This window comes from Cygnus olor (assembly GCF_009769625.2).
Source record: "Cygnus olor isolate bCygOlo1 chromosome W unlocalized genomic scaffold, bCygOlo1.pri.v2 SUPER_W1, whole genome shotgun sequence".
NCBI classification, from domain to species: domain Eukaryota; kingdom Metazoa; phylum Chordata; class Aves; order Anseriformes; family Anatidae; genus Cygnus; species Cygnus olor.
The window spans coordinates 977,701-1,001,119 of record NW_024429070.1 but is presented as its reverse complement, the minus strand read 5'-3'; the positions used below and the strand labels follow the sequence as shown (position 1 = coordinate 1,001,119).

At 39.2% G+C, this 23,419-nt stretch overlaps 1 protein-coding gene and 1 non-coding gene across 6 annotated transcripts in view; both read left to right on the top strand.

Moving 5' to 3' along the window:
• The window catches only part of LOC121062886 (zinc finger RNA-binding protein-like), a 48,291-nt gene that overhangs the window by 9,965 nt on the left and 14,907 nt on the right, over positions 1-23,419 (top strand). For 3 of the 5 annotated variants that reach the window (XR_005815719.1, XM_040543171.1, XM_040543173.1), the window contains exons 3-14: positions 4,921-5,203; positions 6,882-7,017; positions 7,789-8,007; positions 9,913-10,151; positions 11,731-11,922; positions 13,677-13,977; positions 16,382-16,575; positions 17,128-17,247; positions 18,212-18,357; positions 18,722-18,884; positions 20,531-20,736; positions 20,986-21,136. Coding sequence is in view for 4 of the 5 variants with exons in the window: in XM_040543171.1 (XP_040399105.1) it covers positions 4,921-5,203; positions 6,882-7,017; positions 7,789-8,007; positions 9,913-10,151; positions 11,731-11,922; positions 13,677-13,977; positions 16,382-16,575; positions 17,128-17,247; positions 18,212-18,357; positions 18,722-18,884; positions 20,531-20,736; positions 20,986-21,136 (2,350 nt within the window). In the remaining variant the exon portion in view is untranslated. The remainder of the gene's footprint in view (positions 1-4,920; positions 5,204-6,881; positions 7,018-7,788; positions 8,008-9,912; positions 10,152-11,730; positions 11,923-13,676; positions 13,978-16,381; positions 16,576-17,127; positions 17,248-18,211; positions 18,358-18,721; positions 18,885-20,530; positions 20,737-20,985; positions 21,137-23,419) is intronic. The other 2 variants (XM_040543172.1, XM_040543174.1) reach the window with 1 other exon arrangement.
• LOC121062910 lies at positions 1,952-2,084 on the top strand. The gene has a single exon (XR_005815731.1). It is a non-coding gene; the product is annotated as a small nucleolar RNA SNORA66 (small nucleolar RNA).

Sequence of the window (23,419 nt, the reverse complement as noted above, 5' to 3'; positions counted from 1 at the left end):
GTCAGCTTTTTTTTTTTTATAAAAAATACTTTTCTCATGCACTGTAGTCCAATAATTGTGAATAAAGACTTCATTCTCAATCTCAAGGTTTCTTAGGTTATGGAAGATAAGAGCAAGCTAGGTATACAATGAGATATAAAACTTGAAAAGAAGCAAGTTCATTTGGCAGGATGAAGCAAAGAGCATGGGGAAATAGGCATATGCATAGTAGCGGTTTAGGGCAGGTAGGGAAAGAAATTAGGAGGTATGGTGCTAGAAATGGTCTTTTTAAGTTGACTGAAACATCTATAGAACCTGGAGCAGAAGACTTTAGTGCAGTGTGTAGACTGTAAACTGGCTGTGACTGGGATAGTGAAAATACAGTGAAATTAGAACTGGAAGATCCTTATTGATTAATGTACATTGTTCCTAGAAAATAGAAATTGAAGTGAGCTTGGTGGGAAAGCACTGTTGCTATTATGATCAGCTAAAGAAATAGGTTGGCGTGAATCAAAAATACTTTTTGAATGAAAATCTCTAGCAGATGAGGTATTTTTAGACCAATGCAGCAGAAGTACAATTTGAAGCTGCCAAGTCCTTTACTAATAATTTAAATCAAAGAATTATGTTTGTTTTGATTTTCATCTGATAGTAAGCTAAAACACTAAGAATTGTAATATGAAATTGCCTTGAATTGAGTGGCCACAAGCTGGATTTACTTTAAGTAAACGTTCATCTAGAACTCCTTTGCTTTCCTGGAGGTAATCAGAAAGTGACTGGAGAAAACCCTGAGAAACATAATCTAACTTCAAAATTAGCTGGGCTTTGAGCATAGGATTAGAACAGATGACCTCCAATGGTTTGTTTCAACCTAAATTATTGCGTGACTTTAAGTTTTGCCTGTTTAGTAAAGCCAGTTGGTCTCAGTAGCTTTTGATATGAAGAGAGCTGGAACTCCAAATTCAGAGATGCTTATGAGGATGTTAGAATTTATTTTGGGGAAGAAAAGAATTGACCCACACAGAAAACTGGCTAAGTTACCAGGGCATTGAATTAGTTTGTGTTAGCTGTGCTGCAGTAATTGTTTGCATGTTCTTAGCTCATAGAACATACGGAGGAATTTAGTTCAACCTTTTCCCACTGTGTTGGATGATTAAGCTAAACTGAATTACTTTTTGTTGTGTTGGAGAACATGCACTTTTTTTTTAACCATAGCTCAGCTGACATATTCATTGTTGCTCTAATAACTTGATCACATGCCTAAGTCTTTGGGTCTTGTTCGGTGGGACTAAGTTGAAATACTTGATGAGGTGCAGTATGGAAAATTATTATTTAATGTAGAGATTAATAAAAGAATTGTAGAGAAGTACTGGTAGAGGTGGTTATTATAATTAGAAGAGTGATCATCAAATAGGAATAATTACACTGGAGTTATCCAGGGATTGGTCTTGATTCTTATTTTAGTATGGCATGTCTTAGTATTTGATGCAAAGAAAGTATTGTCAATACGTAAGTAGCTTTACAAGAAGCTGTTCTGAGGAAACCAGACTGGAAAGAAAGCACTGGATAGTACAGCTGAACCTTCATCTGAATTGACGGTTGTGGCCCTCCACAGTCATAAAAGACGAGTAGGTAGTAAATAGGTGCAAAGATGCACTGCAAGAAAGATCTGTGGAACAGAGGGGGTCTGGCTGAATAGTCTGAGAGGAGGTAAGTTGTGTGATGATTGCTTGTCACTGGACAAGGATAAAACCTCTCGTAAGTTAATTGACAAATTTGACACAAAAATCTTTAGATATAAATTAATTACATGGAAGTGTCTGGTCATCTTAATGTTAAAAGGTTTTCGGCAAGAAAATGGGAGAAAAAGGAAGACCATAAATTTGGAAAAGATGTTGTGAATTTCTGTAACATAATGAGTAGTTCCTTCAAAAAGGAAGAAGCAGGCAGTTCTAGAATGTTTCTTGTAATCTTGCAAACTCAATCACTAGCTCTTCATGATGTTGCAGAAGCAAGAGGAACAGTTTTGCTAAAGTGAAAATGGTAATAGAACTAAGCCTTAGAAATCAAATGATTGGGGCTGTTCATTCTATACCATGATAAGGAAATTTAATACAAAAATAGCAAAGAAGAAATGAGACTGAGCAGAATCTTGTTAATAGTACCATCACGATCTGGCAGTCAGACTGTTCTGTGAACTCCAATGTTTCTAACAGTTCTACCATGTCAAAAAATGGGCCAAGCAAAAAAAAAATAAAAATCTCGTACTTTTCTGCTAGATTGAGTTAAATCAGTAGCTCAACTAATAGCAGAGCTAGCCCAAGGGATGGAATAGGATGTCATGGCCAGATTTGATATATGGGAGGAGGGAAGAGTGAGAATGAGGATAGGGTGGAGCAAGACTGTCCCTTCATTGACAGTATTGCACTGTTGATGAGTTCAGTTGCAATCCAAGTGAAAGTATAAGGCTTCCTTTCCTGTTTTCTCAGTATAATATATTTTGAGTAGATGCATGTGATACTGTGAATTACCTTAGAACTTGTGAATATTTTACACTTCTATGCTGTTAGGTACATAAATAATGCAGCCTAATTTTATAGATTATCATTCACTTTTACCATCATAAAATAGTTTTCATGAGTTTTCTGACCCTAAGCTGACAAAACAAAGGCACTACCTATATAGATCAAGTAGGAGGAATTGTTTCAAGCAGTGACTCGAGCTACACCAAAGTATTTTAGGTCTTATCCTTCCACTGTTGTCCTGGTTTCAGTTAGGACAGAGTTAATTTTCCTCCTAGTAGCTGGCAGGGTGCTATGTTTTGAATTAGGATGAGAAGAGCGCTGATAACATGCTGATGTTTTAATTGTTGTAGAGCAGTGCTTACACCAAGCCAAGGACTTTTCAGCTTCTCGCTCTGTCCTGCTAGCGAGCAGGCTAGGGATGCAGCAGGAGCTGGGAGGGGACAGACCCAGGACAGCTGACCCAAACTGGCCAAAGGGGTATTCCATCCCATCTGACGTCATGCTGAACAATATATAGGGGTGGCTAGCCGGGGTGGAGGGGGGGGGCCGGCTGCTCGGGGATAGGCTGGGCATCGGTCAACGGGTGGTGAGCAATTGCATTGTGCATCGCTTATTTCGTACACGTTATTACTATTAATACTATTATTATTATTGTTGTTGTTGTTATTCTTTTCCCTGTCTTAATAAACTGTCTTTATCTCAACTCACAGGCTTCACTTTCCTGTTTCTCTCCCCCATCCCAGAGAGGGAGGGGGGAGGGTGAGCGAACGGCTGTGTGGTGTTTGACTGCCAGCCGGGCTAAACCACAACAACTGTTACACCAAGAAGCTGAAAATAAAATGTAATATAATCATGAGTACAACTCACAACTGAGTTGAGTTTGGATGTAATGTAAATGGTCTTTTAAGCAATGAAATATCAGGGGACTATGGTGGGAAGAAGGTAGAGTCCAGCCATGGAAGTCCAGTAGTAATAAAACTTTCTCTGTGTTTCTGCCATAAAAATGGCTTTTTGATATGTTAAAGTCAATGTGTACTGCTGTAATTAAATGACAAATTTTATTTTTAATTACTAAACACAGTGGAGTTATGGAAATGTTTTTAGCAAAAATATCTACAGCAAAAAGGTGCTTTGTTTCTGGTAGTTATGTCAGAGATAATATTGCTGTCTTTTGGAAAAGCTATCGTGACTTCTTGTTCCTTTTGGTTTTGAGCATAACCATGCTGCAATTCCACTGTGCCATTGTGTATGTTTCTTTCAAGTAAGATATCATTTCTGTTTTCTTTAAAATAGCGTATACTATCTCCTTGATAGACACGAAATTGGGTTTGAATTATCTTTTAATAGTTCTATGGAGTTGTAGAACCCTATAATGATTCTTAAATATTATTGAACAGAAGTGCTGGAAATGTATGGAAAAAAAAAATCAGAATGATCACTGAATCCCCGTTTCATATAATTGTTATACATAGTGATATTTAGCCCAGTTCACTGTATTTGTTCAAAAAATCAAAACAGCTATTGTAAGCTTTTAATCATAATGCACGGGTAGGGATTGAAATAGGACAATAACATTTGTTTCTGTTCAAATAATTAAACCCATTATTAATTTTCTGTTTCCACTGTTAGTAATTACTTGTTGTTAGTAAATAGCCACATATTAATGTCCTACCTGCAAATTTTAGAAAGGCATGTTAGTCTCAGCATGTGCCTGGAAGATTGCCAGAGCTCTGGTGGAAGTCTTCCTGCTTGATCTGGCTGTCTTTTGATGATCCTTCATGCGGTGAGGCAGTGGACTTCTGTTCAAGTGGGGCCAGTATTTTATAATTGTAAACTTTTGTGGGAAAAGCCTGGTATCAGAGGTATGTTTTTAAAGTGTCTCTGCTTTAACTTTAAGAGTTCTGAGCTAATTTTCATGGAAGTCTTTACAAGCTCATAGCTTTAATATAGTTTACTGAAAAACATAATGGAAGTGCAGGTCAATAACGAGCTGTCATAGAAAAGTAGTATTTTTCTTAATTTGTCAGGTGGTTTTATTGAAGAACTAATGAAGCACTTATAAGCTTGTCGGACATGAAAAGATAATAGTTTAAAACGTTGAATGAAAGACTTCTGTTCCACTGCTTCAGGGAAAAAAAAAACACAAAACCAACCCACAAACCCTCTCTAAGAAGAAAGTCATTAGCCACTTGATATTTCTATATCCACAGAAACATCAAAATGATAGTGTTTTTCTAATGTGAGTAGAAGAGAGGTAATACTAGCTATTGAAGTGTATATACAGGTAGATAGCCATTCCTGCTTTGTTTGTAGAACAGACAAATATTAATGAAATCCAGGATTTTGAAATGCTTATGTATTAGCTTAATATGTTGAATTAACCTAATTATTTACTTACTGTCTTTTTTCCATGTAGCCAGCAGCCAGCGTCGGGTGTAGCCTATTCCCATCCAACTACAGTTGCTAGCTACACTGTCCACCAGGCCCCAGTTGCCGCTCACACGGTTACTGCAGCCTATGCCCCAGCAGCAGCTACGGTTGCAGTAGCTAGGCCTGCTCCAGTAGCTGTCGCAGCTGCTGCAACAGCTGCTGCATATGGAGGCTACCCTACAGCGCACACAGCTACGGATTATGGTTATACACAGAGGCAACAAGAAGCTCCACCACCACCACCTCCTGTCACTACGCAGAATTACCAGGTATGTTTAAAAAAATTCTTCTGCTTAATGGTTTTTAAATTTGTATGTTAAAAGGAAGAGGCCTGTTTGGAGAGAGATTTGCTGGTACTTCAGACAGCTTCCCATTCTTGGACTGGCTTAAATGTAGTATGACAGCATCCTGTTACTGGATTGTATTCCTTCTCAGTTCATGAGTAAGTAAACTTGCAGTATAAATCAGAGTGCTACATTGATTTTGCAGCTGGAAGATTTCAGTCTGTAGAGGTCATCTTGGGACTTTCTAACGTATGTCTTTATTCCTGTTCAGATTTTAGAAGAGTCAGAAGTTGCAGTTCTTCCTGTCTGTCTAGATTCACATAATACAGGTGTATATGCACGTCAGCAATCCTAGCCCGTTGGTTTCAATCAGACAGTCTAGATGCAGAAAGAGGAGGAGTTTTACATGGCCAGGTAGTTTTCCATTGGAAATGTGAGCTTTATTTGCATTTTTAACAGCTTTTTTTCTACATTAGCATTTGTTAGTCCAAGCCTTCAGTGGATATCTCTAGGCTGGTGTGTTCATGCACAAGAATTACATAAATTTTGTGGCATGGCTCATATTTAAAATTTGCATTTACTAGTGAGACAGAGGACATTGAGACAGTATGTCCCTTGTAATATTTCCTTAATATATTAGTTGTAAAATTATCAAGGCGTTATATAGATTCTAATTAGTGTTTTTTTTGTTTAAAAGGATGATTCTGTTGCTTTAGGTTATCAGTTCTTTTGTGCACCTTTTAGAATTTGTTACATATAGTAATGAATTGTAACCTGGGAGTCCTTCCAGCTGGGTGTATATTCACAACGTCATTAAGGTAGTCAGTTACTCGATGTATTCAGACAGAAAAGAGTACCCTAAATTAAAGAAAATTTCATGTCAGTAGACTTCAGCTAACGTAGTTTATGCCCTGCTACCCATCAGTTGGTCAGCTAGTTGCACTTTACCGTAAATATGGTATGGATGAGAAAATATGTATACATATGTAGTGGTTTCCAGGCTCACCTCTTCTAAGCTTACTAGCCATCTTCTGAGTTCTGGCTGTGTTGAATGGGCTACTTGCCTTACCCTTGTAGACTAGTTATGGTTCCCTAACGGAACAGCTGATATGTCAAAAAATGAAGAAGACTTTGAAAGTGTCACTTCCACACTCTAACAAATATAACCAAGAAAACCATTATAACCATTTTTAATGAATGGATTTTTAAGGCAAATATAGGATGATGTTTGTAACCTTGTGACTTTATTGTGGTTTATAGAAATTAACATTTTGTGGAGATTGGTGTTGTTTTTTTCCTTCACATTTTTTTTAGGAATTTGATATAGTTCCTATGAAAAACTAATGACAGTAGTTGCTTTTCAGTTATGAAATAGTTTGGAAGGGAAAGTGATTTAATTAAGTGAGGTTAATTTCTATATAAAGTCTGAAAAAGACCATCAGGTTTGTATTCTGGCCAGAAGTACTTGTAAACATTTAATTTCTTTAATGCATATATCTATGTATATTGTCTCTGTAAATAATTTCTAAAAAAAACTATCTCCTTTAGTGTAGACTAGAAGGAAATATATTGTTTTTATTTTTTGACTCTGGTAATAAGCTTTATTACTCCAGATGCCTATTTTAAGGAGAAAATCACTGTTTTCTTCTTTGAAAATTTTTAGGATTCCTATTCTTATGTTCGATCTACTGCCCCAGCTGTAGCTTATGACAGCAAACAATACTATCAACAGCCAACAGCAACTGCTGTGGCTGCTGCCCAGCCTCAGCCTTCAGTAGCTGAATCATACTACCAGACAGGTGGGTTGCACGCTTCCAACTCCTGTCATTATACAGTGTGGGTACTACACTAATACCTTAAAAATGTCTTTGAACATATCACATTACCCAGATTTTAGTTTTCTCACGTAATTCTTGATAATGTGTAGAAGAATATGCTACATCTAGAACTTGAATGTTATTGCTGTAACTTTCTTTGGATAACTGGACGTTGCTGTAACTATCTTTGAATTTTGGATTGTTATTAAATGCACACAAAACATACTTCTAGGCAAACGTTTTGCTGATTTGTCTAGAAAGTTTGCTGAACTATGTGCAAATAGTGGTGGGTTCAGATGATAATTTGGTTAGACTTTATTTGTAATTTTGCGCTTACTTAATGATGTATGTAGTTATTTAATTATTGGTATCATGACTGCTACAAAGCGTGAGTCTTTTTTTATGTTAATGAGAAGTAATATGGAGGTTTAGATGTTCTTTAGCTTAGTGTATTCCAGTAAAAACTGAATTCAAAGGTTATTTGAGAACATGGCAGCGTAGTTGAAAAAAATCTGAGGCTTACTAATGTGACCCGAGACATAATTACAGTTGTGTGTTTTTTACACAATTACATAATGCATAACCATGACTGTTAAAATAATACTAATAAAGGAACCAACCAAAAAAACACCTCTCCTTGTTATGTTTAATTGCCAGAATGTTATTAGGTATCATTAAGCATTATTTAATATGGTTTACACTTCATTCAACTAAAGCCTATGTTTGTATACTTCTGTTTTCTATCCTCATTAGCTCAGAAAGCAGGATATAGCCAAGGGGCAGCTCAATATACTCAAGCCCAACAAACGCGACAAGTGACGGCTATAAAACCTGCAACCCCAAGTCCAGCAACAACTACATTTTCTATATATCCAGTATCCTCTACTGTACAGCCAGTAGCAGCTGCAGCTACTGTTGTTCCATCCTATACTCAAAGTGCAACGTACAGTACAGCAGCAGTTACTTACTCTGGTAAGAGTTGTGTGTATTATGCTGCTGGGATCTTTGTCACAGAAGATTACAGATGTTCAATTGCATCATAGTCTACTGAGAAGCATCAACCAGTTGCATCAAAATGTTTTGCAAGTATAATGATTTATCTTTAAAAGAGTTTTGATGCTTAAGTATGCCTATTTTGTTACATGTGAAAATATAGAAAGTATTAGCATGCCTATGTACATGGTGTTTTGTGACTTGCTGTGAGTTTTGGAGAGAAAAGATGGGGGAATAGAAAAAAATTGAGAGATACCCACACAAATAAAACCCAGGGAAACTGGAAGAGAGCATGATGCTATCAAACAACAGGGAGAACCAATCCAATATAAATCTTGTAATTTCGGGTTCTCTTGGCCCAAAATGGGAGGAGAATGGGTGCTAAAAAAAACAAACAAGCAAACAAAAAAAAAAAACACTTTAAACATTAGAATCCAAAACCTAGTTAAAGGTGAAAAGAAACTTCAGGTTTATGGCCAGATGGTGATCAACTGGCATGTTATAGCTACCTTGAAATTTTTTGGTTTTCTGTTTAAAAAGGGATTTTAAAGGGACTTCCTTGAAAGAGAACCTGATCAGAGGATTAAAATAGTTGAACCAGTAGATGTAAAAAGTTTATGGGAAAACTGTCTCAAAGGTATGGAAGCCCAGTTTCCTTGATTTATTCAGCTTTGATACTAGAAATCAAGGAGTGCATATCTAGGGTGTGCTGCAGAGGTTTTAGCAGACAAGTAGCTTTGCATTAAAACAATTTAAATCACTGAAGTAGAATGTAATAATAGCACTAGCAGTTCTATCTTTTGTATTCATTTTTTTTGCCTTCCTCTACACAATTTGTCTTCCTTTTCATTTTGGATCTTGAACAATAAATCCGGTTCCAAAAGACTATTTATTCCATTTGGCCTTTGAGAAATATTTTGTTCTTGTTATGTCGTGAATGTGAGCCAGCAGCATGCCCAGGTGGCCAAGAAGGCCAACGGCATCCTGGCTTGTATCAGGAATAGTGTAGCCAGCAGGACCAGGGAGGTGATCGTCCCCCCGTACTCTGCTCTGGTAAGGCCACACCTCGAGTACTGTGTTCAGCTTTGGACCTCTCATTACAAGAAGGACATCGAGGCCCTGGAGCATGTCCAGAGAAGGGCCATGAAGCTGGTGAAGGGCCTGGACCACAAGTCCTATGAGGAGCGGCTAGGGGAACGTGGGTTGTCTAGTCTGGAGAAGAGGAGGTTCAGGGGAGACCTTATCGCACTCTCTACAGCTACCTGAAAGGAGGTTGTGGAGAGCTGGGGGTCAGTCTCTTCTTGCAGATAACCAGTGATAGAAATAGAGGGAATGGCCTCAAGTTGCGCCAGGGGAGGTTTAGGTTGGAAATTGGGAGACATTTCTTCTCAGAAAGAGTAGTCAGGCATTGGAACGGGTTGCCCAGGGAGGTGGTGGAGTCCCTATCCCTGGGGGTGTTCAAGGAAAGGTTGGACATGGTGCTTAGGGACATGGTTTGGTGGGTGACGTTGGTAGTAAGGGGGATGGTTGGACCAGATGATCTTGGAGGTCTTTTCCAACCTTAATGATTCTATGAATCAGTCTTGCCAGATGTACCAGGAATTTTCACATATTCTTTAGGGATGATTTGATATATCCAGCAATATAACTATGTGTCTGCGAAGATGTCCAAAAAGAAAAGATACAAGTGGTATGCTATATATTTGTGATATTTGTGTACTGTGAAACATCAAGAAAAACTTGGACTATGTAACAAGATATCAATAAATTGTTTATATCCTGCCCCCCACCTCTGTTACGCAGTGTGCTTGTAAGTAGTGTTATGGAATTGATACATGATGTACTATACAGTGATGTAATATTTATTTTACTTTGATCTTTGAGGTACCTCTTATTCTGGCTATGAAGCTGCTGTGTATTCAGCTGCATCGTCCTATTACCAGCAGCAGCAGCAACAGAAACAGGCAGCAGCAGCTGCTGCAGCAGCAACAGCTGCTTGGACAGGAACCACCTTTACAAAAAAGGCACCATTCCAGAATAAGCAACTGAAAGCAAAACAACCTCCCAAACCACCCCAGATCCACTACTGTGATGTTTGTAAGATCAGCTGTGCTGGACCACAGGTACTTGTATTATGTAATATTCTGCTATATGTTTTCGTCATAATTTCTTCAGAAAAAAATGACCCCTTTTAGAATACTCCTTAAATTTTAAGGACCTGATTCTGCAGCTTTATTAAAGGAATAATTAAATGAAAGTCTGTGCTATTATAGAGTTACTATGTGAAGACAAAAGATGCATCCTGTTAGCTTGTACAGAGAAGCTTCAACAATACTTTGAACTCCAGAAGTATTATAAACTATGAATTTGATTTGCTTTTTTAGCATAGCAAACTTCTTTAGAAAACGCTTTTTTTTCAAAACTACTCAATTACATAAATTTTGTGAATGGTAAGCCTGAAAATTTATTTTTCATGGTATTCTGTCATCCCAGTTTAGTTTCACAGTGGGTACAAGTGTGTAAATTGTAGACATCAAGTCATGTAGTATGTGTGTGTGTTTGGCTCAACAGTTCTTTAAGTAAGTCTGTCATTATTTCCCACCCTGTCTCTCTAGGTTGTCAGTGATGGTATAGGAGCAAATCTCAACTTCTGCATTTCATTTTCACCACAGCTTTTTGTGCTACATTATTTTGAATCAAATTTTTAGCTCTCAGGATACACTTAATCAGTGTCATCATGCAGGTTGAGGAAAATTCAAAATCAAGAATAATTCAATGTAGTACAGGAAACTGCAACTGAGATACAGTTTTGTGATCATCTCAAGTTTTCAATATTAATATCTTTTGAACTGTAGTTGATTGAGGAAGTGAGCAGGTAGGGGAGGAGAACCCAGGTTGTATTACTTCTAAAAGTGGAATTCTGGTTGTCCTGGTTTCAGCTAGAATAGAGTTAATTTTCCTCCTAGTAGCTGGCAGGGTGCTATGTTTTGGATTAGAATGAGAAGAGCGCTGATAACATGCTGATGTTTTAATTGTTGTAGAGCAGTGCTTACACCAAGCCAAGGACTTTTCAGCCTCTCTCTGTCCTGCTAGCGAGCAGGCTAGGGATGCAGCAGGAGCTGGGAGGGGACAGACCCAGGACAGCTGACCCAAACTGGCCAAAGGGGTATTCCATCCCATCTGACGTCATGCTGAACAAGATATAGGGGTGGCTAGCCGGGGTGGAGGGGGGGGCCGGCTGCTCGGGGATAGGCTGGGCATCGGTCAACGGGTGGTGAGCAATTGCATTGTGCATCACTTATTTCGTACACATTATTACTATTAATACTATTATTGTTGTTGTTGTTGTTGTTATTCTTTTCCCTGTCTTAATAAACTGTCTTTATCTCAACTCACAGACTTCACTTTCCCGTTTCTCTCCCCCATCCCGGAGAGGGAGGGGGGAGGGTGAGCGAACGGCTGTGTGGTGTTTGACTGCCAGCCGGGCTAAACCACAACACTGGTGGTGGTGAAGAAAATTTCTTGTTCTTACAAGTGGCCTGTTTATGCCTTAGAGCATGTCATACAAAGTAAATGTTCAAAGTAGGAAGTAGTTCTTATACAAAGCATGTATTTTGTTATGGTCTCTTCTCCATGTATTCACTTGAAAGATGAACAAGCAGTACAAAGGTAGCTTACTGTGTGTATTATTTATTTAATCAGACTTATAAAGAACACTTAGAAGGCCAGAAACACAAAAAGAAAGAAGCAGCATTAAAAGCTTCCCAGAACACCAATAACAGCAGCACATCTGCTCGTGGATCTCAAAATCAGTTGCGCTGTGAGCTTTGCGATGTGTCTTGTACAGGAGCAGATGCATATGCTGCCCATATCCGTGGAGCAAAACATCAGAAAGTAAGAGCCTTCTTTGTTCTTATTACACAAGTCAGTTGTATATTTTTCCCCTCATCTTAGAGGGGAGAAAATAAGCAGAAACAATATAGTTTGAATAATTTTGTTTTAAAATGTTTATTTCTGCTTTTTGTTTCAAATGTAACTTTAAGCTCGCTATTAGAAGGGCGTTGTCAGGAGAAAGGGGAAAAATACTGCCGCTGCATCAATAAGAAGGGGATGTATTAGGGAAAGTATGGAAATTGTAGCATGAAGGTGGGGAAAAGAGTCAGTGAAGACATGCAGTAACATGCTTGTCTTCAGTAACTCTTTCCAAGACTTTTCTCGGTAGTCAGCTTACTTGCTTGGTGCTGTGAAGTTCACAGTGCGCTTTGAGATGCTGTAAGCTGAGTCAGTGCCAAGGGACAGGACAATTATGCATCACACCTTGGCATTTCTTGCAAACAAAATTTGGTATATGGGAGCACAGAACAGTGCACTGTAGTAGTAGGCTTCATAGTGTGTGTTTGGAATACTTTGGGTAAGCATGCTTTCCCTACTGTCTGGGTGCAGGTATGTAGGTATTCTGGAAAGAAGACTCGGTCTTCACTGTGAACCCCTGTGACCTGTGTTTTGAATTTGGCCATAAATAAAATAGCACTGTAGTGTGTGTTTATATATTACAGATTTTCTTCGTAACTTGGGCAAGATTAATGTCGGTAACAAATACAGTATTAATATTCAGCTTTTACAGCTCTTACCTTTCTAACCCAGAGCACTGTACAAAGTGGCATCAGTAACATCATTCCTATTAAAATAAATAAATCTCACAACGCATTTAAGTTTCCTCAATATGATTTTTGTTAGTGCAAGAACAAATATAATTTAGATGTGTCTAGTGTTTTTTCATAAATATGTTGAGCCATTAATTTTTTTGTGGTGTCCCTAGTAATTGGATAGGTATATGGAGTGTGGTATGTTATCTTCGTACATGCAGATGTAGCTTTATTTTCCCTATAGGTAGTCACTATCTACTGCTAATTTAGGTTGTCATCTGCATAAAACTGAAATCTCAAAGAAATCTATTACTTTGGTACACTATGAAGAATCTTGTGCATTCTACTGCAGAAGTCATTTTGAAGAGTTGCTTAAACTTGAATTTATAGTCTGTATTCCAATGGGGGAAATATGATTTACTTAAAAAAAAAAAAAGCAAAAACCCAAGAAGCGTATGTATACTGTTGTATGCGTATTATTGTTGTCTACACTTTTGCATTAAAGGTGTGTCTAGCAGATGTCTTTATTGCTATTTTCAAATCTTTCTCAATCTTTAGCTTTCATTTTGCATGTTTAGTTTTTATGGACTGCTTGTATTCCTTTTTCAGGTGATGGTCAGCTCTTTCAAAAAAAAATTAGTTTAATGTATTAAAGAAGAAAAAGCAACCAGGCAGCAAAACAGTGACATGGAAACATTTTGAGCAAAATTCCTCCTTCAGTTTTACTGGCCTTTCAGTTTATTGGCTATCTCATCCATGTAGCTTTTGGAGTAAATACTGACTTTGCGATGGAAACAAGCAATCTGAGATGACAATTAACAATTTCCTTGTTACAGATGACAAAAACTTCTACACGTTCATCTTTTTTTTGCCAAGATCACTTTCTATTTTTTATTTTTCGACGTTATATTTGTTTGTGTTACAGCCTCCATAATGTATAATAAGTTCATTTTTTTCTAGTTGTCCTAGGGAGAGTATATGAATTTCTCTTTATTCTTATAGGTAGTAAAATTGCACACAAAACTTGGCAAACCCATTCCTTCAACTGAACCAAATGTGGTTACCCAGGCTACTTCCTCAACATCCACATCTGCTTCCAAACCAGCTGCATCTGCTTCAAACATATCAACTAGCAGCAGTACTGTGAACTCTTCTGTTGCATCCTCTGCAGTGAAAATTCTTACTACCGTGTCAAGCACAGCACTTAACACGGTGTTCAACAACAAAACATCTTCAACTGCTGCTAATATAGCTGTAAAGAAAACATCTACACCGAAAATAAACTTTGTTGGCAAGTACAGAAGTCAGTCTTCATTTTGAAACCTAACCTATTCCATATATTTTTTTAAAGATCTTAGTTTAGCAAATACAAATGTATTGAGTTAATTATGCATGAGTAATTACTGATAGGCGAAAATAAAACTGCGTATAGAAGTTCTGCTTCATAATTTATGGTGCAAGATGATGGGGCTGGATGGGATCCACCTGAGGGTACTGAGAGAACTGGCGGAGGAGCTGACCAAGCCGCTTTCCATCATTTATCGGCAGTCCTGGCTATCAGGGGAGGTCCCAGTCGACTGGCAGCTAGCAAATGGGATGCCCATCTACAAGAAGGGCCGGAGGGTACACCCAGGAAACTATAGGCCTGTTAGTTTGACCTCAGTGCCAAGGAAGCTCATGGAGCAGATTGTCTTGAGTGTCATCACACGGCACTTGCAAGGCAAGCAGGCGATCAGGCCCAGTCAGCATGGGTTTATGAAAGGCAGGTCCTGCTTGATGAACCTGATCTCCTTCTATGACAAAGTGACACGCTTAGTGGATGAGGGAAAGGCTGTGGATGTGGTCTACCTTGACTTCAGTAAGGCTTTTGACACTGTTTCCCACAGCATTCTCCTCAAGAAACTGGCTGCTCATGGCTTGGACTGGCGTACGCTTCGTTGGGTTAAAAACTGGCTGGATGGCCGGGCCCAAAGAGTTGTGGTGAATGGAGTCAAATCCAGTTGGAGGCCGGTTACTAGTGGAGTCCCCCAGGGCTCAGTACTAGGGCCAGTCCTCTTTAATATCTTTATCGATGATCTGGATGAGGGGATCCAGTGTACCCTCAGTAAGTTTGCAGAGGACACCAAGTTAGGTGCGTGTGTCGATCTGCTCGAGGGTAGGAAGGCTCTGCAGGAGGATCTGGATAGGCTGTACCGATGGGCTGAGGCCAACTGTATGAAGTTCAACAAGGCCAAGTGCCAGGTCCTGCACCTGGGGAGCAACAACCCCAAGCAGAGCTACAGGCTGGGAGATGAGTGGTTGGAAAGCTGCCTGGCAGAGAAGGACCTGGGAGTACTGGTTGATAGTCAGCTGAATATGAGCCAGCAGTGTGCTCAGGTGGCCAAGAAGGCCAACAGCATCCTGGCTTGTATAAGAAGCAGCGTGGCTAGCAGGGCTAGGGAAGTGATTGTCCCCCTGTACTCGGCTGTGGTGAGGCCGCACCCCGAGTACTGTGTTCAGTTTTGGGCCCCTCACTACAGGAAGGACATGGAGGTGCTCGAGAGAGTGCAGAGAAGGGCGATGAAGCTGGTTAGGGGTCTGGAGAACAAGTCTTACGAGGAGCGGCTGAGGGAGTTGGGGTTGTTCAGCCTGGAGGAGGCTCAGGGGCAACCTTTTCGCTCTCTATAGGTACCTTAAAGGAGGCTGTAGCGAGGTGGGGATTGGTCTATTCTCTCACGTGCCTGGTGACAGGATGAGGGGGAATGGGCTAAAGTTGCGCCAGGGGATGTTTAGGTTGGATATTAGGAAGAACTTCTTTATGGAAAGGGTTGTTAGGCCTTGGAATGGGCTGCCCAGGGAAGTGGTTGAGTCACCATCCCTGGAGGTCTTTAAAAGACGTTTAGATGTTGAGCTTAGTGATATGGTTTGGTGCAGAACTTGTTAGTGTTTGGACAGAGGTTGGACCAGGTGATCTTGGAGGTCTCTTCCAACCTAGATGATTCTGTTTTCTATCTTGTTGTCTCCACATGACTTTTTCTGGAGGCTTCTTCCTCCTCCTTAAGAGTGTTTTGGTTTCTTACGTAGTAGCTGATGGAGTGTTGCAGTTTATAGTCCAGTTGGTCCTAATTTCAGTTTACAGCCTGGACTTCTATGGCAGACAGGCAGTTGATTACTGGGCAGCTGAAACATCCTTGTAACAGTGGAAGCGTGAAGTGGAAACTTTTTGAATTTAGCGTGATAGACGTACAGAGATGGGAAGTAGATGTTCTGAAATAAGCTGTCCTCCTCTTGAAGGAAAAACCTATGCAGTTACAACATTGAGAGCGTATTACCTTTGTTAATACACGAATTATATGGTTTTTAAATATGTTTTTGGATCCATTTACAAAAAAAAAATTATTAAAATGTCTTTGTCCCTTTCGGTCCTGTTTCTTTTGAGAAACCATGCAAGTGAATGATGAAAATTACGTAAAGTAGTAGGTTTTTGTGCTAAAATAAAAAGATAATACTAAGTGCTTTAAACAAACTTGAATGTTTTCAAACTTTTATTTATTAAAAAACCCAACACTTATATTTTAAATATGTTTAAGTTTTAATTAGTTTTAAAAGACTGATAAAGCTTTGGCCAGAACACTGATACTTGCAAATAAACTCTTCAGTCTGTACATCATGTGTAATCATGTTTGCATTTTATGGAAGTTAAAAAATTTTAATGTTTTAATATGTAGGTGGTAATAAGCTTCAGACAACAGGAAGTAAACTGGAAGAAATGAAATCAGCTGAAAGTGTTAAAACAACTCTTGTTGCCACGGTACAAACACAGGAAGTAAAACCAGACACAGCAACTGAACCAGTGACTCCTGCGACTCTTGCTGCCCTGCAAAGTGATGTACAGCCAGTGGGCCATGACTACGTGGAAGAGGTATTGATCCAAAAATGTGTATTATTTTAACTATTTCAGTGAAAAATTGTTCATTATGAAAGAAGGCATTACACCTGCAAAGGCTTGTGCATATATTCACATTTTTGGATTGTGTATGTTTTGAACTGAGTGGGGGACTCTTCACGTTGGTGTTATGAGACGTGGATCAAGTCAATAGGATCAGAATCTGATGTAAATCTTTCATTATTTTTCATTATTTGATTTTTTTTTTAATTTTTTTAAATTTTCATTATTTTTGGTTTGCTATTATTAATTTCTGCTCAATATGTTCAGGTTCAAGTTTAAAGCTGTGTGCTCATTGGAATGGAAGAACTCGGTTCATTATGGAGCACAATGGTGTTTCTCTGGCAGAATTGAAAGCTTGCCATCTTTTGGTTACTGTGTGAACTTTTTAGTATGTGTTAAGATGAATAGACATTATCCAATGTCACTGAATTAAATTCATTCTTACATCATTTTTGGGTTTAAAACAAAAACAGCAAAAACAATGAAAAAAACACAAAAACAATTGTGTTAAACTTTATTTTCCAGGTAAGAAATGATGAAGGAAAGGTGATCCGCTTTCACTGTAAACTTTGTGAATGCAGTTTTAATGATCCAAATGCCAAGGAGATGCACTTAAAAGGGAGGCGGCACAGACTTCAGTATAAGGTTAGTAGAAATGTTTATGCTTCTATCTGAAAATCCATCAGATTGTCAGTTAATTGAGCAGTCTTACATTTAAAGAATAGCCAAACTAAGTACTCTGAGTAAACAGCACATTAAAGAAGGTAGAGAAATATATTGATTTTCTTTGGAGTATAGTCTTCAAAGCAGTAATGCAGACTATGAAACTGCATTTTGATTTTGTTTGTTTTTTAACATTTTGAATGTTGCTTTTGGGAACCTTTGCAACATTAAAATATGGTACAACATATGCAAGCAACAGTAGGTTCTTTTATGTTGTTTACCATTAATTTCAAGCAGTGTAATAGAATAGTGCTTAATGTTTTTGGCAGGATAGACCACACAAACCTTTTGTGGAGACATTTGAGAAATGAGCATTGGAGCTTTTTTTCCAGTCATGAGTGGAGAGCCACCTGTATTGATATATGGTGTGCGTTTTGATTATTATGAAACAATGTAAGAAGAATCTACTGTGGTCTCAGGAGATGTAATGGGCCTGTGTAATCATGAAAGGGATGAAAAAAGAGAATTGCTAGAAACATGTGTTCAGTAACTCATGGTTATACATCTGTATGAGGTACCTTTCAGGAATTAGGGTGTCAGGAAGCACATGGTAGTTGAGAGGAAATGTTTTTTCAGGCTACAGATTAGTCACCTGGCTACAGAATGAACAGCAAATTACTTGGTCTTTCATGTAACATTTTCATCTTAAATTACTTTGTTCCTGATGTAGGTAAAGAGGGGATTCATGCTATTTGTAATATGTTATTTCTTTAAAATACTGGACACGATTTTCTTCAACTACTCATTCAGTGTAGTTCTAAAACTGCATTTTACTCCCCTTGATTTTATTGTAGACAAGTAGTGTGTATTAAACATTCCAGGAAAAACTCTGTAAATTTGAGATGACGAGGAAAACCAGCATTTCATTCATTTTTTTCTGAACTAGAAAAAAGTAAACCCAGATTTACAAGTAGAAATAAAGCCCAGTATTCGAGCAAGAAAAATTCAAGAAGAAAAGATGAGGAAACAGATGCAGAAAGAAGAATACTGGAGAAGGCGAGAAGAGGAAGAACGCTGGAGAATGGAAATGAGGTAATGCATTGTTTTATCAGTAAATGAGACAAAGCTGAAGTCAGATTAAAACTAACTCTGCTTCTGTAGTTAGTTCTTTTAAATGATGTGGGAACTCTGTACTGTCTTGTTTTAAATTAAATTGTCATTAACTCACTGGGGTTTGCGTTTGCTGGTCTTCGAGCCCTCTGAGGAATGTGGACTTACTAGTTGCTATAAACAGACTCACTTTCAAAAAGCCATTCCTTTTTACTTACCCTCTGGAATTCCCTGGTATTTGCACAATTACTAGAAACGAGTTAGTGAGGACATCCAAGACTTCATTTAGAATGTTTGGAAGTACTAACAGCTATGTAAAGAGAATGTTTTGTTTCATGCACTTCAGGCGATATGAAGAAGACATGTACTGGAGGAGAATGGAGGAAGAGCAGCATCACTGGGATGACCGTCGCAGAATACCAGATGGAGGATATCCTCATGGTCCTCCAGGACCTCTAGGCCTGCTGGGAGTTAGACCAGGAATACCTCCTCAGCCCCAAGGACCAGCTGTGAGTTTCTTAACTTGAGGGGAAAACAATGAAATCTTACTTACCAGGAGGCACAGTTAAGGACTATAAATTATTCAGTGCTGAGTTGTCTCCATCCTTTCTTAATAAAGGATTCGTAAAGGTTAAGAAAAAATTATATGCTAATGAAATTATGTAGATGAACCTTTCTTCCAAAATAAGTCCACTTAATATGACGATAAGATGCCTCGAAGACAAATACTGATGCTTCTGAAATACAAGTCTTTCCGGATTTGTGTATTACTTTTATTTAATTGCATTATACAACGTTATTTTCTTGATCTTTAAAGGTCCCTTCCAACTCAAACCATTCTATAATTGTGGACAAATATATTGGGTTAAAAGGGGTTGGATCATGAGTCCCAGAGGATAATGGTTAGTGGTGGGTACTACTCTCCTTTGAGGTTGGTAACAAGTGGAGTACCACATGGGTTTATCCTAGGATTTGTCTTGTTAGTACCTTATCAGTCATCTGAAAGGTGATGGAGTTTAGTGCGTGCTCATCAGGTTTGCTGCTGACATGAAACTTAATCGGCTCAGGGTGGGGAGAAGAACCTGTACCTTTAAGGACAGGGCTTCTGTCCAGATAGACCTAGGCAAGCTGGAGGAATGGGTTGACAGGAGCTTTACACAATTCTGCAAGGACAAATAGCTAGTGCTGCACTTGGGCAGGAGTAACCCATTGCACTGGTGAAGGCTGGGAAGTGACAGGCTGGGTAGTAGCCCTACAGAAGGGAACCTGGGGATCTTTGCAGAGAACAAGCTGAACATGAGCCAGCAATGTGCTCTGACAGCAAGGAACACCAACAGTATCCTGATTTGTATTAACAGGAGCATAATCAATAGATGATAGGAAGCAGTCAGCTTTCATTAGACCCAAACTGCAATACTGCATTCAGTTTAGGGCTTTCTAGTACAAGAAAGATATTGATAAATCATAGCAGGTTCAGTGTGGGGTCACCAGAATGACTGGGGACTGCAGCATGTGTGCTGCATGGAGAGACAGGGATCTTGCCACTTTCAGCCTGGAGAAGAGAGAGCTTCAGTAGGTCTTAAGAGCCTTCTAATGTCTGTGCCTTAGAAAGACAATGGAGCCGGGTTCTTTGTAGTGGTGAGAGCAAGATAGAGCCAGCTTAAGCTGAGATAAGTTCAGACTGAATACAGGAAGTAACTTTTTCACAGAGACGTTGTGCAGCCTCCATCTTTGGTGTTTTTTCAAGACATGACTGGATAAATCCCTAAACAATGTGATCTGATCTTATAGCTAACCGTGGTTTGCACAGGAAGTTGGACTAGAGACCTCCTGAGGCCCCTTGCTATTTGAATTCTTTCTCTGAAAGCAACTATAGATACTTTATTTTGCAGCAGTGAATAAGTATGCAAGTATTTAGCGGTTAATGAAAAGACAATAGATACTTATTTGGGAGAGAGAGGAGTACTTTGGATCTGTGGATTTCATAATTTGTTTTATTTCCATAGTTTCTTCAGACATGATTGTTTGTGAGCAGTGTAAGTTGTTAAGGACATCTCAGTTCATGTTTTGTTACATTTCAGTCATTTGAGGCTTGAATATTCTATGAACTTTGAAGTGTTCCCACATTTCAGAAATACACTTTATCTCTGTTTAGCCTCTACGCCGCCCTGATTCCTCTGACGACCGCTACGTGATGACCAAACATGCGGCAATATATCCAACAGAGGAGGAACTTCAGGCAGTCCAAAAAATCGTTTCTATTACTGAGCGTGCTTTGAAACTTGTTTCTGACAATATGACTGACCATGAAAAAAACAAGAGCAAAGAGGGAGATGATAAAAAAGATGGCAGTAAAGACAGGTATTTTTATTTTTTTAAAGAAATGCGTCTTTTGTTTCTAAAATCATCTTATGTTTTTCCTTGTACTGTTCTCAGTGCTTCCAAGGATCCTGTTCTCTTTAAGTTTTTATACAGCAAATTTTGATTAGGACTGTGTCCTCAAGAGTATGTGGAGTATTCCTATTTCATTTCATTTTTCTATCTTCAGGACTAGCATTTAAAATAATATTAAAACCTTAAAGCAACTTCTAACTGTAATTTACTTCACAGGGCTTTGAAAGGAGTTTTACGGGTAGGCGTTTTGGCTAAAGGTTTGCTGCTCCGTGGAGACAGAAATGTCAATCTTGTTTTGTTATGTGCTGAGAAGCCTTCAAAGACTTTACTCAGTTGTATTGCTGAAAGTCTTCCCAAACAACTTGCAGTAAGTAGAGTTTAGATTCTTTCATCTGATTTTTTTTTGTAAAGATACTTAAAAAAAAAAAAAAAAATCTGTCCTCAAGTCATATGTCTGCAGGGCTGACAGCTGCATTCCATAGCTCAAGTTGAGTTTCTTTTGTTTTTCTGGGTGTTTCCATCTGAATTCAGTGACCACACTGCATGTTTTGCTTTCTGTACATTGTGTTTACTAGTGTCTAGGTGTTTATGCTAGTGGTGTAGTATCAGTCATCGTTTAATAGAGTTCATTTAATTGGAAAATATATAAATAATAGAATAAATGAATAGAAGAAATGGATAATTAAATGAATAGAATAAATGAGTAGAAGATGACTTTCTATTGTCCAGTTACCACCAGTGACAGAGGTAATTTGTGCAGTGTTATAGAAAGCTTACTGCCTGAAGGTCAGAGTTCTCCATTAATGCCAGTGTGTTTCCAGTATGTATGCTTCATAGTTCCACAGTTAACAAATTAAGTCTTGTTGCTTTTTAATGTGGTACCGTTCTTAAAAGTTACCAAAAAAAAAAATCTTAAACCATTCAGTGGAACTCATATAAACTATTTGCTATATTTCCATAAGAAATGTGTAAAAGTCTTTAACTCCATTGCTCCCTACTGAAATAAAGCCTACCCACCTTCATTATAGAAAGGTTGCTTGTAGCATCAGTGTTTCAGTACAGTCTGGTAAATTGCTTGGCAGAATCAGTGGCATGGTAGAAGCATTAGCAGGATCAGATTAATTAGGAAATAATCTTGGGTCCTGCTCAAAGTAACAAAGCAAGAAAAGCTAAAAATTGCACATCTTGGTCTGTCTTTGTGGAGAACTGACTTCTAGTTTGTGAAAGGAGATGACAGAGGTGCCTACAGCATCCTCTTGAGATAATTAGAACTATTAAATCACTAGCAAGAACCAATTCAGAATAACCACCTTGTTATTCTTATGTTTTCCCCTGGTGTTTATCTTGCTCTTTGTTCTTATCTGAGGATGTTGCGACAGCCAAGTATAGAATGTGCCTAGCAGTAGGCAACCTATAAGTGAGAGCTGGAGGGAGGGGAACCGCTGCAGCTTTGTGCTTTTTAAAGACTCGTATGTTTAAACGGGAAACATACCCAGTAGCCGTTTCAAGTGGCACTGAAGCTTTTCTTTATTTTAAATGCTGTTCATTATCTACACTAATGCACGCAGCATGGGTAACAAACAAGAGGAGCTGGAACCCATCGTGCAGCAGGCAGGCTATGACTTAGTTGCCATCACGGAAACGTGGTGGGACCACTCTCATGACTGGAGTGCTGCAATGCCTGGCTATAGGCTCTTCAGAAGGGACAGGCAGCACAGAAGGGGTGGTGGTGTGGCTCTCTATATTAGAGAGTGTTTTGATGTTGTGGAACTTGAGGCTGGTAATGATAAGGTTGAGTCCCTATGGGTTAGGATCAGTGGGAAGGCCAACAAGGCAAGCATCCTGGTGGGGGTCTGTTATATACTGCTGAACCAGGATGAGGAGACGGATGAGGAATTCTACAGGCAGCTGGCAGAAGTGAAATCGTCAGCGCTTGTTCTCATGGGGGACTTCAACTTCCCAGACATATCCTGGAAGCACAACACAGCCCAGAGAAAGCAGTCTAGGAGGTTTCTGGAGAGCGTGGAAGATAGCTTCCTGACGCAGCTGGTTAGAGAGCCTACCAGGGGAGGTGCCCCGCTAGACCTTCTGTTCACAAACAGTGACGGACTGGTGGGAGATGTGGTGGTCGGGAGCTGTCTTGGGCAGAGTGACCACGAAATGGTAGAGTTCTCTATTCTTGGCGAAGTCAGAAAGGGGACCAGTAAAACCACTGTCTTGGACTTCCGGAGGGCTGACTTTGAGCTGTTCAGGACACTGGTTGGCAGAGTCCCTTGGGAGGTGGTTCTGAAGGGCAGAGGAGTCCAGGAAGGCTGGGCACTCTTCAAGAGGGAAATCTTAATGGCTCAGGAGCAGTCTGTCCCCACGTGCCCAAAGACGAGCCAGTGCGGAAGAAGACCAGCCTGGCTGAACAGAGAGTTGTGGCTTGAGATTAGGAGAAAAAAGAGGGTTTATGACCTTTGGAAAAGAGGGCGGGCCACTCAGGAGGACTATAAGGATGTTGTAAGGCTGTGCAGGGACAAAATTAGAAAGGCCGAAGCTCATCTGGAGCTCAATCTGGCTACTGTTGTTAAAGATAACAGAAAATGTTTTTATAAATCCATAAACACAAAAAGGAGGACTAAGGAGAATTTCTGTCCTTTACTGGATG